Raw genomic sequence first — 16,209 nt, 5'->3', positions numbered from 1 at the left:
GAGTAAAATATTGTTAAAACATTATTGACAAAATATTGATACAGAACAAATAAAACTTTATTCTTTATTCCTGAACGTGACAGATATGTCAAATGTACACAAATGTTGATTTTTTGTGGAAAACTGCATCGTATTTCCGATAAATAAATAAAAGATGCTGTAATAAAACAAATATGGGTAAGTTGGTGCTGTTCAACAAATGCTGAACTTATTTTTACAGTAGGAATTTACCTAGTGATTTTATCCACAGACGAACCTAAGAATGAAACTTTGGATCTATCGAGGCGTGGGTTGAAGAAAATAGAGAAAGCGCCTGCAGACGAATCTAAGACGGTTATTAATTTAATCCTCGATCAGAATGAGCTGCAGAGACTGGACAATATCGAGACATACAGCCGTGTTGAGAATGTAAGCTTCTTACACTTATCAATTGGGTGAAGAACAAGTTAAATTCAAACTAGTTTAGTTTCAATTTAGTCTAATTTAGTAATTCTCAAATCATTGGGCCTCTAGGCCGTATGAAACATTAAGGATTAGTGTCATTGTAGTCTTTAGTTAGTTACCTGTAATAGATTTTAAGAAAACCTATACATCAACTATTATTGTCAGTTTTCAGTTTATTTATTTATGTATTAATTATAATTTTACCGTGGTAACTGTTACAATAAGAGGTTCTAAGGCTTTTTAAGAATAATGTCTTATTTTTTTAGGTCTCAATTTGCAACAATTTCTTGCTCCGTATGCATGGAGTATCCCGCCTGACGAATATACGAATACTTGCTTTAAACAATAATGGAATTCTCCAAATAGAGGGACTAAAAGATCTGATATACCTAAAAGTACTAAAATTAGCTGGTGAGTATTCAGTGTAATAGTATTTATTTATCAAAATGTTTATTCTTCAACTATTAANACTAGCCTATTATTTGTCAACTTGAATTTTTCTTATCAAGTAACGTTAAGTTTATTTTTCTCACTTAAACATAATCAATATTTAGAATATTATTTTAGTATGTGACTATCGGACTCATTGACAATAAAAAGAAGTAAATATAGATGATGCCTAATCTTTTTACTATATCTATTTTGGTTTACATGTTATTATAACTGTACATGTAACATATTCATGCCGAGAGTGGTATATGGAGGTCAAACACATAATAATAGACTGCAATACATATAGTATAGCAATGTCTGTATTGAAATAGTTAGTCAGCCTTGCATAAAATTAGACATAGATCTCTGTTCATCAATGAAATCTACTCAACAATACTGGCCATTGTTATACAACTGTGCTAAACTAGATTCATTTCATCTCTGTAGGATATCCTCAATGATGTTTTGTAGTTTCTTTTGTCAAACAAAAGTATTGTCACTTGACATTATTTCTTTAAATCATAAGTTTATCTTAATGAAAGTTAATTAAAGTAAGTGTTTATTTTAATGGTGCACATTCTTTAAATTTCTTGGTTTTTATTTACCCTGGAAATATTAAAGTGACATGGGTGGAATTCATTGGGGAGGTCACTCTGTGGGCCATGCCATAATAACCCTGACCTGGCCATAAACAAAATAAGAAAACATCATTTCTTATTCTTAATGTCTTTTTTCAACTGTAAATAAATTTTTCATCTTTATTTCCAAACATGAATAGTATTCTAATGCTTAAAAGTTTAGATCTAAGGCATGCAAAAGTGTTGTTTTGGAATATGGAAGTTTAACCTTCCAAACCTGATTATTAATTATTGTATTTTGTGATTAAACACTAATTTTGTTTTAGGTAACAACATAAAGTCAATAGAACACCTGAACAACAACATTCATCTAGAATACTTGGATCTTTCAAATAACCAAATTTCTTTCATTGCTGATATTTCTTATTTGAAAAACTTAAAAGTAAGTGTATAAAATTTATGATTGTCTTTTACATAATGAAAAATCTTATAAGAAACTAGCGGCCGCCCGCGACTTCGTACGCGTGGATCCCGTTTTATCCCCTTTAAATTTTTCCTGAATTTTCTTTGCTATAAACCTCACGGAGCCCGAGACCTTTCCAACGAATGCAAAACCGCGGAAATCGGTTCGTGCGTCCTGGAGTTATAGCGTCAGGGCTNGGGTCACATTGTTTTTTTTACAGAAGTACGTACCTACTTAAAGAAAGAAGACTAGGTACCTAGTCTAATTGTTCCTTTCTACAAAATCACTAAGAATCTAGCAAAATCGATTTTGATAAAAAAAGAACTTGTTTTATAATTTTCTTAATTTCGTCATTTATTCTGCATTTTAGTATTCACACATGCAGACGGAAGCATATTTAGTTTTATTTGTTTAGACTGTATAGAATAAAATGACATTATCATCATACAAATATCATTTTTTACTTAAGATTTAACCCAGTTTTCTGGCAAATTCTATTTCTCTATTTCTTGGGGAAAAAATACGTGATATTTCCCGAGACCCCCCCTCTCCCCCACGTGAGATTTGGTAAGGTTTTTGTTGACCCCCTCCCCCCCCCCTAAAAGCCTCACGTAATTTATGGACGCCCCCTTAAATGTTATATTTATATTGGTCCATTGTAGTTAATGTTAATAGAGTAAATATTTCATCTTGCGTTAATTGAGCGACAATAACGATAGATCGATGAGCGACAACTACTAATTTACTGTAAAATATTTCTTTTTATTCTCACTGACTGAGAGATGCTTATGAGAAAATAAATTATGTACAATTTTTGTTGCGTAATTATGTTGCTGTCGCGCTCGCACACTCACTGCGGGCGCCGCCCGTCGCACAGTCGCGGCAGCAATATAATTACGCGCGAGCGATAAGGATGGGTAGATTGGGGTCATTGGACAAAATTCTACGTGCTTACAGATCAGAATATAGCTTTCCGCCTGTGGCTTCGCCCTCGAGGAATTTTGTCTGTCACAGAAAAACTTTATCGCTCGCGTCCCTGTTTCAAAAACCGGCATAAAAACTATCCTATGTCCTTTCCCGAGACTCAAACTATCTCTATGCCAAACATCAAAATCGGTTCAGTGGTTTAGGCGTGAAAGCGAGACAGACAGACAGAGTTACTTTCGCTTTTCAACCGACTTCAAAAAAGGAGGAGGTTCTCAATTCGACCCGTATGTTTTTTTTTTCTATGTTTGTTACGCGATAACTCCGCCAATTAAGAACCGATTTGAACAAATCTTTTTTCGGCGTATAAGTAATACCTCAAGGGTGGTCCCATTTAAATTTAAAAATAGAAAAAACATCCCCCAAGGGTGGAAAATTGGGGATGAACTTTTTTATACGCAATATCTCCGCCGATTATAAATCAATTTGAACGATTATTTTTTTGTTGAATAGGTATTATCAAAAGGGTGGTTTCATGCGAATTTGAAGAAAATATTTCACCCCCAAGGGTGGAAAATTGGGGATGAACTTTTTTATACGCAATATTTTTAATTTTTAGTTTTTTTTTGTGTTCACGCATTTGAAGTCGGTTTTATTTTTTTTAAAAGTTAATTATAGATTATATAATATTAAATTCTAAAGAAACCTTTTACTCTGGCACCTCTTACCTTATTATCTATCCAAACCCAATTAGTAGTGTACAACTTATCATTACTTTATGTTTATTATTCCCACACAGCACCTAAGCCTAGAGCGCAACAGGATAACCGACCTCCGTCAATGCGACCGTTACCTGCCTCCACACTTAGAACATCTAGGGCTGGCGCACAACAACATCCCCGACTTGAACGAAATCAGCCATCTCGTGCACCTGACGAAGCTGGATAGCTTCTCCGTGCAAGGCAACCCTTGTGTAGCTATGGCGGGGAAGGACAAACTGTATCCTTTTTTACCGACTTCAAAAAGGAGACCGCTGCCTGCTGCTGTCTTTTCTGAAGACTATAAATCCGGACCTTTTCAAGGCAAGAGTGAATAGGCACTTACAGGGCAGATATGTACCATCCTAGACTGCATCCCACTTAACACCAGGTGCGATTGTGGTCAAATACCAGTCTTGTTATGCATTTAAAAAAAAAAACTTATTTAGACCTTAACACAGAGCAATGAAGTTCAAATTACGTATATGGTACAAATTCAAGTATTCATCTGTGGATACCATGTTACCATTAACTGAGTTCAGGGTTACCTAGGGCTAATATAGCAACTAGTAGCCAATTAAAGATGAATGATGATTAAATTATGAATTAAAAATCCAAAATTTTGGCAAAAGTACTGTTTGTGTGTTACAATTTTACATCATGATATCACGATAATAACCGCATATGTCTTATGGGCTATTTTTAAGTTTTTCTTGTCTAAAACTTTACAGAATATTGAAAGCCTACAATAATTCTTATGTCTTTGATATTCTTAATCTTTGACCCTAAATTCTAATTTATTTAATAACCCTACAACACTACATTCCTTGCGACCGAAATAATAAGCATTATTTGGAATGTGCGTGACCAAATAAATGGAGCTGTTATGCTAACTTCGTTAGGAATTATACAACTTAGAAAAGTTATATGAATTATTTATGGATATTATGATGATTCCGATTTTTTTATTATTAGATTCGATGCTATATCATTTATATTTTACTACCGGTTGCTAAGTTTACCTAATAAATGTATCTTATGTAAATAGTTAAATAAGTATATGTTTAAAAATCTTTAAAAAAATCTTGTTAGAAGTTTTATAGAAAAAAAAAACAGTATTTTTTTCGTTAATGTTCCTTAACTGCTCGATACTCAGAGGTTTCGACTACCGTCCGTTCGTCTTGAATTGGATACTCAGTGTGAAAAGCATCGATGGCTTCGTCGTCAGCGCGATAGAGAGGTAAGATATTCCGTGAATATTCTTTCTCTCTCTCTCTTGATTGCTCTAGTCCAGTGTTTTTCAACCTTTTTCATGACACGACCCCCCTAGTATGAAAAAAATATTTAGCGACCCCCCGACCGTTTGCTATTTTTTTCATAGATTTTTTGATGTTACAATTTAAATCTCTTGAAGAGATATCTGCTAATGTTACTTGGTTAGTTTCCTAGATCTTGCACAAAGCAAACTGATGATTGTGTGACTTATATCAATCTTATGATATTACTTTACTGATCAATTTCAACAAAACCTTAGCAGTTAGGTTGCTTTCCTTACTGTGCTTGTTAATTTATTATTCTCATATTGCATTATGAATATGCAGAAGTTTCATTATGGTCCACTCAACCGTTGTCTTGTATTCACTTGGAATATCTAATTATACTTTCAAACGACCACATAATGTCTAACTTAGTTATAATTATCGCGTTTGCCTTTCAAATGACATGGATACCTTCATTTATGTCATTCTCAGTTAGCGAAATTGAACTTTTTCTTGAGGGTAATGTAGCGTTTAAGACGCAATATTAAACTAAACTAATTGTGGTTTTAAGAATTGGTACTTTTGAGGTTTAGTATTGTCTACTCACGGACATTGCCCGCGGGCGGCGTGACCGGAGGGAGCGGCGAGCGTTCGGCGAACGAACGAGCAATGTTCGGTTCGCGAGCGAACATCGAAGAAGACGATCCTGACGCACTCTCTTCAACGACTTTGCACAAAACGGTCTCGATAACATTGTTAATTTATACCGAATAGACAACTAATTGTATACAGTCCACTCTTTCATTTTATTAACTTCCACTACACTCACTATCGAAGTAACAAGTATTAATCGTAATCTTTCAGAGCTATCTATTTCCGTTTTTGCTCACGCTCTCATCAAATGGTGAATCTTTGCGATAGAACGAGACGACATGACCGGTAATGGGTAGTTAACACTGTTGCCGATAGTAGCTTAAAATATTTTTGTATGTTTCGTGACGCGTGACCGTAATGTCCGTGATAGAATTATTTTTTGTCAAACTCCGAACAAAATTAAATAAATAGTGATTATTTAGCCTTTATCCTAACTTGACACTTATCAAATGTTGGCAGCCTAAAAGCAGAATGGCTGTACAGTCAAGGCAAGGGCCGCCATTTCCACGCCGGCCAGCACCAAGAGTTATGCGAGTACCTGGCCTCCACCTGCCCTCTCACGGCCGACGCGCTCGAGACCGAGGACCAGAGGAAACTGCGCCTTATTCTCAGCAAGGTAAGGTCGCCACTCCCACGCCGGCGGCACCAAGAGTTATGCGAGTACCTGGCCTCCACCTGCCCTCTCACGGCCGACGCGCTCGAGACCGAGGACCAGAGGAAACTGCGCCTTATTCTCAGCAAGGTAAGGTCGCCACTCCCACGCCGGTGGCACCAAGAGTTATGCGAGTACCTGGCCTCCATCTGCCCTCTCACATAGACGACCAAGGACCAGAGGAAACTGCGCCTTATTCTCAGCAAGGTAAAGTATCTTTTGACACCTGCCATAATAAACATAAAAAAAATGTGACAATCATAAACAAAAAAATATAAAATATTGATCAAACAGATGATTTTATTTGATTGTTCCAGGCTCAACATCATCAACAGCAGCTAAAAGACCAAAACCACAGTCCCTTGAAAACGAAGTTACAATCTCCGAGAGTTCAATGTAAGTATAATAAAACTCGTATTTTTTCTAACATTCTAGTCTTTTCAGACATTCTAATTGATAAGTTTTTAATTTGTTCCTCACTCCGCAAACACATTTAAGACATAGCGATTCTCACGTCATTAAATGTAATTCAGTTAGCTCAATTCCAAGAACCTACAGCTGTATTACACTGCACGCCGACTTTTTCTATTGTCGCAAAAAAGATAGGTATTTCTCTTTCGACGCGACAGGTCTGTCAATTTTTACGACAAGGCTCACGAGAGGCAACCCATTCGATTCGACATCAAAATATACATTTTTATTTCACAATCGCCCCTATATCCATTAGATATAAGATTCCAGTGTTAGCTTGAAGTGCCATCATCTGTACCTGTACCTAAACTGAAGAGTGGACCCTTTTTCCAGCCCGTATATCCTCCCGGCACATGGGCCGTTCGCCCGATCGGCTGACGTCTAGTTTCCACGCCGCGTTGCCCAAGTCAGCTTCGCCGCAGCTGATGTCAGCTTCATACTCCGGAGACATCCCTATACCATCAGCTATGAGCCAGAGCTTCGACTCGCCTGGCTTGATGTATGGGGGAGAGAAGAGAGACAATGGCAAAGAGAAGGAGAAAGTGCCAGGTAAGGTTTAGCTGAAACAAGACTTACTGCTGGACAAAGGCATCCCCCAAGGAGTTTCACAAGGACCGGTCCTGCGCTGCCCGCATTCAGGTCCTGTGACCTTCACGAAAACAGTGGTCTACTGAGTAGAAGGCTTTGGCTAGCAGTGGAAACCTTGAAATTTGGTCGCAGCTGATGTCCGGTTCTTACTCCAGAGATATTCCCCTCCTGTCAGCTATGAGCCAGAGATTCGTCACAATAATGAAAAATATAATACAAAGTTTGTACAACAATTTTCTTTTATTTTCTTGTGTTTTGGTCTCGTTACAGAACTACCGCCAGCAAAACCAGTGAATCATTCCCTAGAAGCAGCATCCAAGATGGTTCCCGTGCCAGAATCGCTCATGAGTCCTGACTACCAGGACCCTATCTACGACATCCAAAGATCCATACCAAAGCCGACCAACCACTCAGTCAATAGCATCTCTAACACATCGTCTCAATCAAGCAACAGTAGCATACAAGAAGAGAAACCGCACAGACAGATTGTTCAGCCAAATAAGAATATAAAAGGATCCCCTAAGCTGCCCAAAAGTGCGACTTCCAGCCCGAAGTTAAAGTCCAAAATCGAGCGGAAGGGAAGTTTGTCTAAAGGTAAGATTCTGATCTTGACTTGATTTGCACATAGAATTATGATAATAATACTTATCACAATCATTATTACGGAAAATTTTGACGTCATTTCTACAACAAAATCGTAGAATATATCAAACCGTCAAAAGATTGACGTGCGTGACAGTCATGACGCACTCTTAATGTAGTAATTTGAAAGAAAGAAAGAAGAAAGAAAAACATATTTATTTGGTACTAAATGATACACATGAACACTAATTTCAACAAAAAATAACCTTATTTGTGCATCCTAAATTTTTTTCTTGTCCTCATTTGTTTGAAGGTGACATAAAAACCGAAGAGAAAAAGCTGAACGGCATGACGAAACAAGAGAGCGGGGACCAGATAGACCCAGACAAGTTGGAAATCATCAAACTAGCGTCCAACCAGAGACGACAGAAGAAAATGAGCGCGGAATGCATGGCCGCCGTCACCATCCAGAAGATGTGGCGTGGATACCGCAGCAGGAACCTTAATAAGGATACGCTGAGGATCCTGCATGCCATCCAGGCTGCGAGAGCGAGACAGCACATACAGTAAGTACACACTGTCAGGGATAAAGACACTAGTGTCCTTTCTCTAGAATCTTTTTATTTTATGGTTACTTGTAAAATTTCCGCCTTGTCATTACTCAATCGAATCGGACCGACATTATATGGCTGATATTTTCAGTGATATTGAACAAATTGTTTATTGATAAGTGTATTTCAGTATCAGTATCAGCGGATATTTAAACATATTACTTTTCTCCCGTAGAAGGTTAACGTGCGACATGGAGGCAACTAAGGCAGCTCTCGAAAGCGAGCGCAAGATTCAGCAGCTACAGATGCAAGCCATCAACGCGCTATGGAAGAAAGTTTCAACGTTGCAAGCGGCTGGTACGTGTATAGCTATGCTATAAATTGACATATATTTTGCGTGCGGGTGTTTTTGACTTTTTCGAGAGGGAGGCGCGAATAAATCTATAAATGTAAGAGTTACTCTGCCTGTTCATAATTTATCCATGCTTACCTCCGGACTAATTTTGTTGCATTTTAGAATAGGGACAGGTGAAGGACATAAGCTTTTTTTCTTATTAATCTAAAAGGGGTTGAAATGTACGACAAAAGAAAGGAGCACCCATCGTATTTGGTCATGTATTTATGGGGCGTGGCCTTTCTCACCGTGTGCCACGGCATATGCTGTTGCAACAGGGTGGCACTGTACTGTTCAATTTTCTTTCCTTGTAATGTTTTATGTGCTATTTCTGTCTTTTTTTCCATATACCTTTCTGTCCTTAAGTATGTGATGTGCATCGTAATAAATGTTTCTTTTTCTTTCTTATATTTTGTTTTAGTGGAATGTGAAATCTTGTTTGTTTTTGGAAATGAACAAAGTCCAATTGCTCACTTTAATTGTCTGCAGACACCCAAAAAGTCCGGTCGTGCGATTCGGACGACAGCACGGAGGCGGTGCGGCAGTTGACCGAGACGTGCAGCCGGCTGCAGTCGCAGGTGGCGTCGCTGCAGACGTGCATGCAGGACATCCTGCGCTGCGTGGCCTGCGCGCGCGCGCCCGCCGCCACGCAGACCGACGTCACGTGCGTGTGCACGCCGCAGGTACGCGCGTCATCATCATCATCATCATCATCATCATCATCATCATCATCGAGGCCATAGGACGTCCACTGCTGAACATAGGCCTCCCCCAATGCTTTCCATGTTGATCGATGCGTCCAGCCGGCCTGACGGCCGATGGGGCAGAAAGGTTCTGGAATGGAAGCCGCGTACCGGAAAACGCAGTGTGGGACGTCCACCTACAAGGTGGACCGACGACATCGTAAAGGTAGCAGGGTTAGCGCTGGACGCAGGCCGCTACCAATCGAGCTATAAAGTAAACCATAGAAAATGTGAGAAAATGACACAGAAAGGACGCGCAATGACAATCACTCTTTTATCCGTAAGACGAGGCAATAAAGCTCAAAATAGCACTACAAATGACTTAAAAAAGACGCTAAAGAAGTGTTTCTCGACAGGAGGAACGCGTTTCGTTTTTAAAACGACCGCAGTCGCTGCCGCTTGCGCCCGCTGCGCCCGCGCCCGAGCCCGCTCCTGCGCCCCAACAGGACACGTAAGTTCAAATTCTTCATTAGTATGCCCTTTCCTTTCGTTCGTTCGTTCGTTTCAGCCAAATGACGTCCACTGCTGGACAAAGGCCTCCTCCAAGGTTTTCCACAATGCACGGTCCTGCGCTGCCCGCATCCAGGCTCTTCCCGCGACCTTTACCAGATCGTCGGTCCATTTAGTAGGAGGCCTGCCCACGCTACGTCTTCCAGCCCGTGGTCGCCACTCGAGAACTTTTCTGCCCGTACGGCCATCGTCTCTACGAGCTATGTGCTATTTTCTTTACAAAGCTCATTTACAAGATCCGAAATAGCCTGCCATTACTTTGGGATTACATTAATTTAGCAGCTTTGAACTTCAACACGTTTCAATTTAGCTTGCCGTAACTTCGGGACAACGTTTATTATACTTAATGAGGGTTTTCGCGAATGAAAAATCCGCCAGATGGCAATACGTAGACGCGAGGTCCAAATGCTGCGTGATTGGTTATTTTTGACATGACATTGACAGATATGTCAAAATCCACCAATCACGCAGCAGTCAGACCCCACATCCACGTCCCGCCATCTAGCGGATCTTTCATTCGCGGAAACCCTCATTGCTAAACTTCAACTGTCTGACTGAACCTTGAGTGTATCTATTTTCGTCTCATTTATTAAATTGCGGGCCCAATGCGTTTAACTTCTCCTATGAAAATCTTAGCCTTGGGGTTTTTAACAGTGAGGCATTATGAACGTTATTAATTTCATACGTATTTTTCTGTTAATATTTTACTTTCCGACATTTATCTCTCAGCTCATAAAATACAATTAACATGAATAAAAATATTCTATTTTAGCGAGAAACCAAACGAAATGGACACTCTTGACATAGAGCGCACAGAGTCGATCATAGAGGAGAAAACCGACAGCTTGGAGGAACGCGAGCAAGAGGTCATCGTTGACTGATGACGACCCGAAACCGACCTAGTTGCAGCTACTTAGGGTTCAAAATACTCTAAGGTAAATCTTATGCTATGAGAAGATAATTAAAAACCTATCTTTGCTTTACCGTTAAAGGAGGCTGCTATTAGATGACAATAAGATATTAATAAAACGTCGAACACCAAATAACATCTAAGAAGCTATAATTAAGTAAATCCTCCTTAAACGCTAAAGTAATGAATAGGTAATAAATAACATCGCAAAATCAACCTTGTTGTATTACGTTAAGGTTCGGAATGTGCTGTAGTGGCGAAGCTTAGATTGGGCTTGTGTAATGTGGAATTGTGGTATGGTACGCTTATTAGGAAGGTATGACCCGGGTAGAGAGGGGCAGTTGTTAAAAGACAGTATTATAAAAGACAAATTTTGAATATTTATGGATGGACTTCACTATATTAGGCCAAATATTATTTAAAACAAAGGCTTCTATGTATTCTACTAAGCTGTTAAGAACTAAAATGATGTCCGAGATCAGAGAGCGCTGGTTACCAAAACAACTTAAAATCGCGTAAACAAAATGCGCACGTATACGTTAATGACAACTGTTTATTATGGATCAATTTATAACCTTCGCTGACCTTGCAGCAAGTTTGCTCCTCTAGCTGGCTCAAATTCGACTAAACGAGTCATGGAGAATTGACTGTAACTTAATAAGCAATTTCTGCACAGCTTACATACATACAATTAGTAAGTAAGGATACATAGATGTCTTTGATTAAAACTAATCCACTCTACGCGGGTCTAAATCGACGTTTTATTGTAATCCAAGCCAATGATGAAGCCAGAAATGGACTCTATGTGCAATATTATAAGATTAGAAATCTTTCAGCAAGACATAACTGATTCCTTTTTTTCTTGCCAGGCATATTGCGATGACGTATCTTGCCTATGCATAATGACAAATTAGATACATGCACAATATGACAAAAAGTACTTTATTCTCTCAAGAATAAAGTTCATATTCAAAAATTATTTGGCTTGCCTTATTTTTGTGGAATAAACGATAGACGGTAAATAAAATTATGTTTGATATTGCATACGTTAAGTTAATTTGAATACCGCAGCGAAAGAAGGATAAAGAAACATAAGGGGCACTCAATCTTGTAAAATAATTTTAATTTACCATTATTACATTTTGATGATTGAAACATTCTAGTCGCAGAATCGTCTCTTACGTCAATTAATTAGAAAAAAATATGCATCTTTTTATGTTTTACTACACTAAAATATCGTTTAACGATGCACCGCATACTAATCAAACTAATACAATTTTTCCAAAGATTTAAATTAGGTGTACAGTCACGGAATGAAAAGGTTCGTCAGTTTTCAAATTGATTCCTTCAACGAATCGCGAGCACATATTACCTTTTGAAACTATGCTACAGAATAATCTCAAATTAGAGAAAATAATCTTTAACTGTTCGTCAGTAAAGTTCAAAATTATTCAGATCAAAGTTGTTTGACGATTTATCTTGTCAAGAAGATTATTATGATTGATAAATAAAACCTTCTTGTTGGTTCAACCTGCCATTATTATGTCTATTAAATAAAAAAAAAAAACTATTGTCAATTGGTCAATGTCATCATTGCATTGCACTGATGGGATAGAAAAATAAACAAGCAAAACCTTATTCATCAGCAAACGTCATATTTATTTAAATGTTAGCAGCACTGTTTCTTGCACTGTTATGTTGGCAGGTTTGACTCTTTGGTGCAAGCGAAAACCGACACTAAGGTGACGAACCTTTTCATTCTGCGACTGTACAAATAATATTTAATTTTACATATTTACTATCATTTAATTTGATAGTAATTTCATTGTACTAATGTAGTTTGAGATTGTTTTATAATAAACTTATTTCATTGCGGTATTCAGATTAAGCTTGAAGCGTACCAAGTGTATCTTTACCCCTTAAAAGGGCAAATCAAGATTACATGTAATCTTTTGCACCTTATGACAAAGCAGTAAGGTTTAAAATAACGTGGGTATTCCCATTGCATTTGGATTGTTTTGTGCTATTGTGCGCGTTGCCCGAGCTTGGTAAGTGTTCTGATGTAAGACCACAGTTGTATGTAAGTTTCAACTTAGTTGTAAGTTATTTATCTGTTTAGAACAGTTTATATTTAAGTTCACATATAACCCTTTTTCATTGGTTTTCACTTTCTCTAAAAGAAAATGAGACGTATTATCAAGCAGTAGAATTCCAAATCAAGTAAATCTAAAGTTCTCCTAGATTAATTGAACCTGGCTATGTGGCTGGCTATAAAAAAAAACTTACCAAATATAATTTAATTAGAAGTAAACAGCAGAGACAAACTTTTTGAGATAGTGAAGAGCAATGAATTGGGGCCACACTGCATATAGTTTACGTTTTATATTATTAAGCTCTCTATCCACAGTATTAACACACAAAATCTTTTTATTTATTAATGCAACAGTTTTTTTATTACATATTACTTAGTTGACGCAATTTCATTGTGAAGTATGTTAAAATATAAGTACACTTTGTTTAATTGACGGGTTTACATTAAAATAATATTTATTGGTAGTTATAAAAACTGTTTTCACAAAATCGTGGTTGTTGATATAACATCGATTTTTAATGTTTGCACTTGTATTTTGTTTGTGAAAAACTTGTTGTATAGTTTAGTACCAAAAGTGGTTTGAATTTTATTGTATGTATCTTCAAACACTATATTGGAATAATTTGTGTCCCTATCATGTCAAAACAAAAAAAAAAGCACTAAAACACTGCCATTTTGCTACAATAAGAAAAATGTACACTCGATGGCACATCAAACGTAACCGTTTCACAAGAAAAGTCGCTCTTATTCTACAATAAATAAGGGTCTTCTCAACTTCAACGTGTTACAATATTGTTATGTCTGATTTGCTGCGGAGTGTATTATTGTATGTATCGTTTCAGTCATATTGAAAAATTCAGTACTTATTTGTAAACAAAAAATCTTCATTGTTAGACTATTGATTGGCGATTTCAAATCGAATACTATTTAAAGAAATTTCCTATTATTTCATACAATTCTGCAACAATACATACCGCACCCTTAATAATGAATGGGCACAACTCCAAAATTCAGTTTTTTGGGAAAAGCCAAAAAACCAATCGGCGGATCGCGGTTTTTTACATAATTGGCTCTAAAATCTTTATTTTATCAGCTACAACTTTTAAATTAAGCATACTTCATCACTGGTATCTGTTATATAATTTGACATAAGACATTTTTGAAAATATAGATTATGAGTATTTAAAAAAAATGTTTAAAAAAATATTTCAAAGTTAGGCCTTTATTTTACTATTTCTGTTGTTGTGATTTTGGGTATTACTTGTACTTGTGCCCATATAATCCTTAGGCTGAATTGTTTTATATGGCATAGTCCTGGTGGAAGGAACCGTTCTCCTTGTCCCTTACTATAATCACCCACATTATGTGGGAATCAGTTCAAATGGCTATTGTAAAAAAATACAATTTAATACTCAAATTGGCGTGTGTAATTTTTGAAGGANTTTATATTATTAAGCTCTCTATCCACAGTATTAACACACAAAATCTTTTTATTAATGCAACAGTTTTTTTTATTACATATTACTTAGTTGACGCAATTTCATTGTGAAGTATGTTAAAATATAAGTACACTTTGTTTAATTGACGGGTTTACATTAAATTAATATTTATTGGTAGTTATAAACTGTTTTCACAAAATCGTGGTTGTTGATATAACATCGATTTTTAATGTGTGCTGCACTTGTATTTTGTTTGTGAAAAACTTGTTGAATAGTTTAGTACCAAAAGTGGTTTGAATTTTATTGTATCTTCAAATATTTTGTCTTTGAATTGAATAATTTGTGTCCCTATCACATAATATAATGTCAAAACAAAAAAAGCACTAAACCACTGCCATTTTGCTACAATAAGAAAAAAGTACACTCGATGGCACATCAAACGTAACCGTTTCACAATAAAAGTAGCTTTTATTCTACAAGAAATAAGGGTCTTCTCAACGTCAACGTTCAAACATTATTGGTGTCTGATTTGTTGCTGAGTGTACATTGTATGTATCGTTTCAGTTATTTTGAAAAATTCAGTAGGTACTTGTAAACAAAATAATCTTCATTTTCACACTATTGATTGGCTGTTTGTACATTGGATGTGGATTCACAAGAAACCATCAGGTGATCTCGATTCAAAATCGAATACTATTTGAATTTGCTATTATTTCATACAATTCTGCAACAATACNAGGGTGCGATACACTCACATTTTCAATCATTTACATTTACCTGTACCTGCTGTAATAAATAAACTCTTCTATGTATTGTGGCGGCTGACACAGCAGTGTGTCATAGGTGTATTTATTAGGTGTATGGTGCATTATTTAGTGTAATATTAATGTAAGTAAAGACAAAATTGTGTACATTATTCACTACATTAATTTTGTATTCACCCAAATATTGTGAATTTAAATAGGATTATTACAACTGTTCAATATTTGTTAAACTTTGAATATGCGATCGGTTAAATAAATTAATTAAAATTAAGACCAAAAACTCCTATTATTGTTAAAAATTGGAACTGATACAAGTAAAAATAAGCCATAACCTGAAATAATCCTATCGCTTTTAACAAGATTTTTTGCTATCTGCGTCACATTCAATGAAATTACATTTAACAGTAAAAATATATTTACAACAATATGCGTATAACCCAGTAGCATTTTTTATTAAATATATTTAGTTATTTAAGTAATGTCACTGCATAATTTAACTAGTTTTAGTTTTGTATTCGCAATGTTTGAGCTTTATTTTCGTCACAAATGTAATTTTAGTTCACGCGAATCTCAGCACTTTGTGTATAACTTTACTCGTTCTGTTGTATGAAAAATTGTAACGTCATCGAATCGTTAGAAGTAAGGTCTAACTGCTATTTACTAGTCATTTTTAACTACACATTGTCGTTTAATTTTGAGGGTGTGCAATTATTTTATGTCCTTCATAAGACCTGGATCTGGATAAACGCTTCGATCGTCAATTAAAATAAAGCTTGGTATGAAATGTGCAATTAAAATACATAAACAATTTAAATGTTATCATCATTAAGAAAAATTGCCAATTCGTTTTATTTGCAGATTGAAGATCGTTTCATATTTTATCTTTCCTAATATTTTGTTTTATGGTTTTTGATATGTTTTCTTATATTTTTATACTTTTCTTTAACAGTCATGAAAAACGAGTCTTAATTTTCTATTAATATTCATATTGTGTTTGATAG

At 36.3% G+C, this 16,209-nt stretch overlaps 1 protein-coding gene across 1 annotated transcript; it reads left to right on the top strand.

Moving 5' to 3' along the window:
* Positions 1–82: 82 nt before the first annotated feature.
* On the top strand, positions 83–12,218 carry Cep97 (centrosomal protein 97kDa). The gene is made up of 15 exons (XM_028309069.1): positions 83–177; positions 251–408; positions 711–855; positions 1,781–1,896; positions 3,641–3,840; positions 4,756–4,839; positions 5,972–6,128; positions 6,482–6,560; positions 6,969–7,184; positions 7,494–7,817; positions 8,119–8,371; positions 8,592–8,713; positions 9,240–9,433; positions 9,850–9,944; positions 10,776–12,218. Exons 1-15 carry the CDS (start codon positions 174–176, stop codon positions 10,882–10,884), a joined length of 2,256 nt encoding a protein of 751 aa, XP_028164870.1. The 5' UTR covers positions 83–173; the 3' UTR covers positions 10,885–12,218.
* Positions 12,219–16,209: the final 3,991 nt, after the last annotated feature.

The sequence above is a fragment of the Ostrinia furnacalis genome, unplaced genomic scaffold, assembly GCF_004193835.3.
Source record: "Ostrinia furnacalis isolate ACB-3 unplaced genomic scaffold, ASM419383v2 OfSCF2600, whole genome shotgun sequence".
NCBI lineage: Eukaryota > Metazoa > Arthropoda > Insecta > Lepidoptera > Crambidae > Ostrinia > Ostrinia furnacalis.
This window is presented reverse-complemented; position numbering and strand designations above follow the sequence as displayed.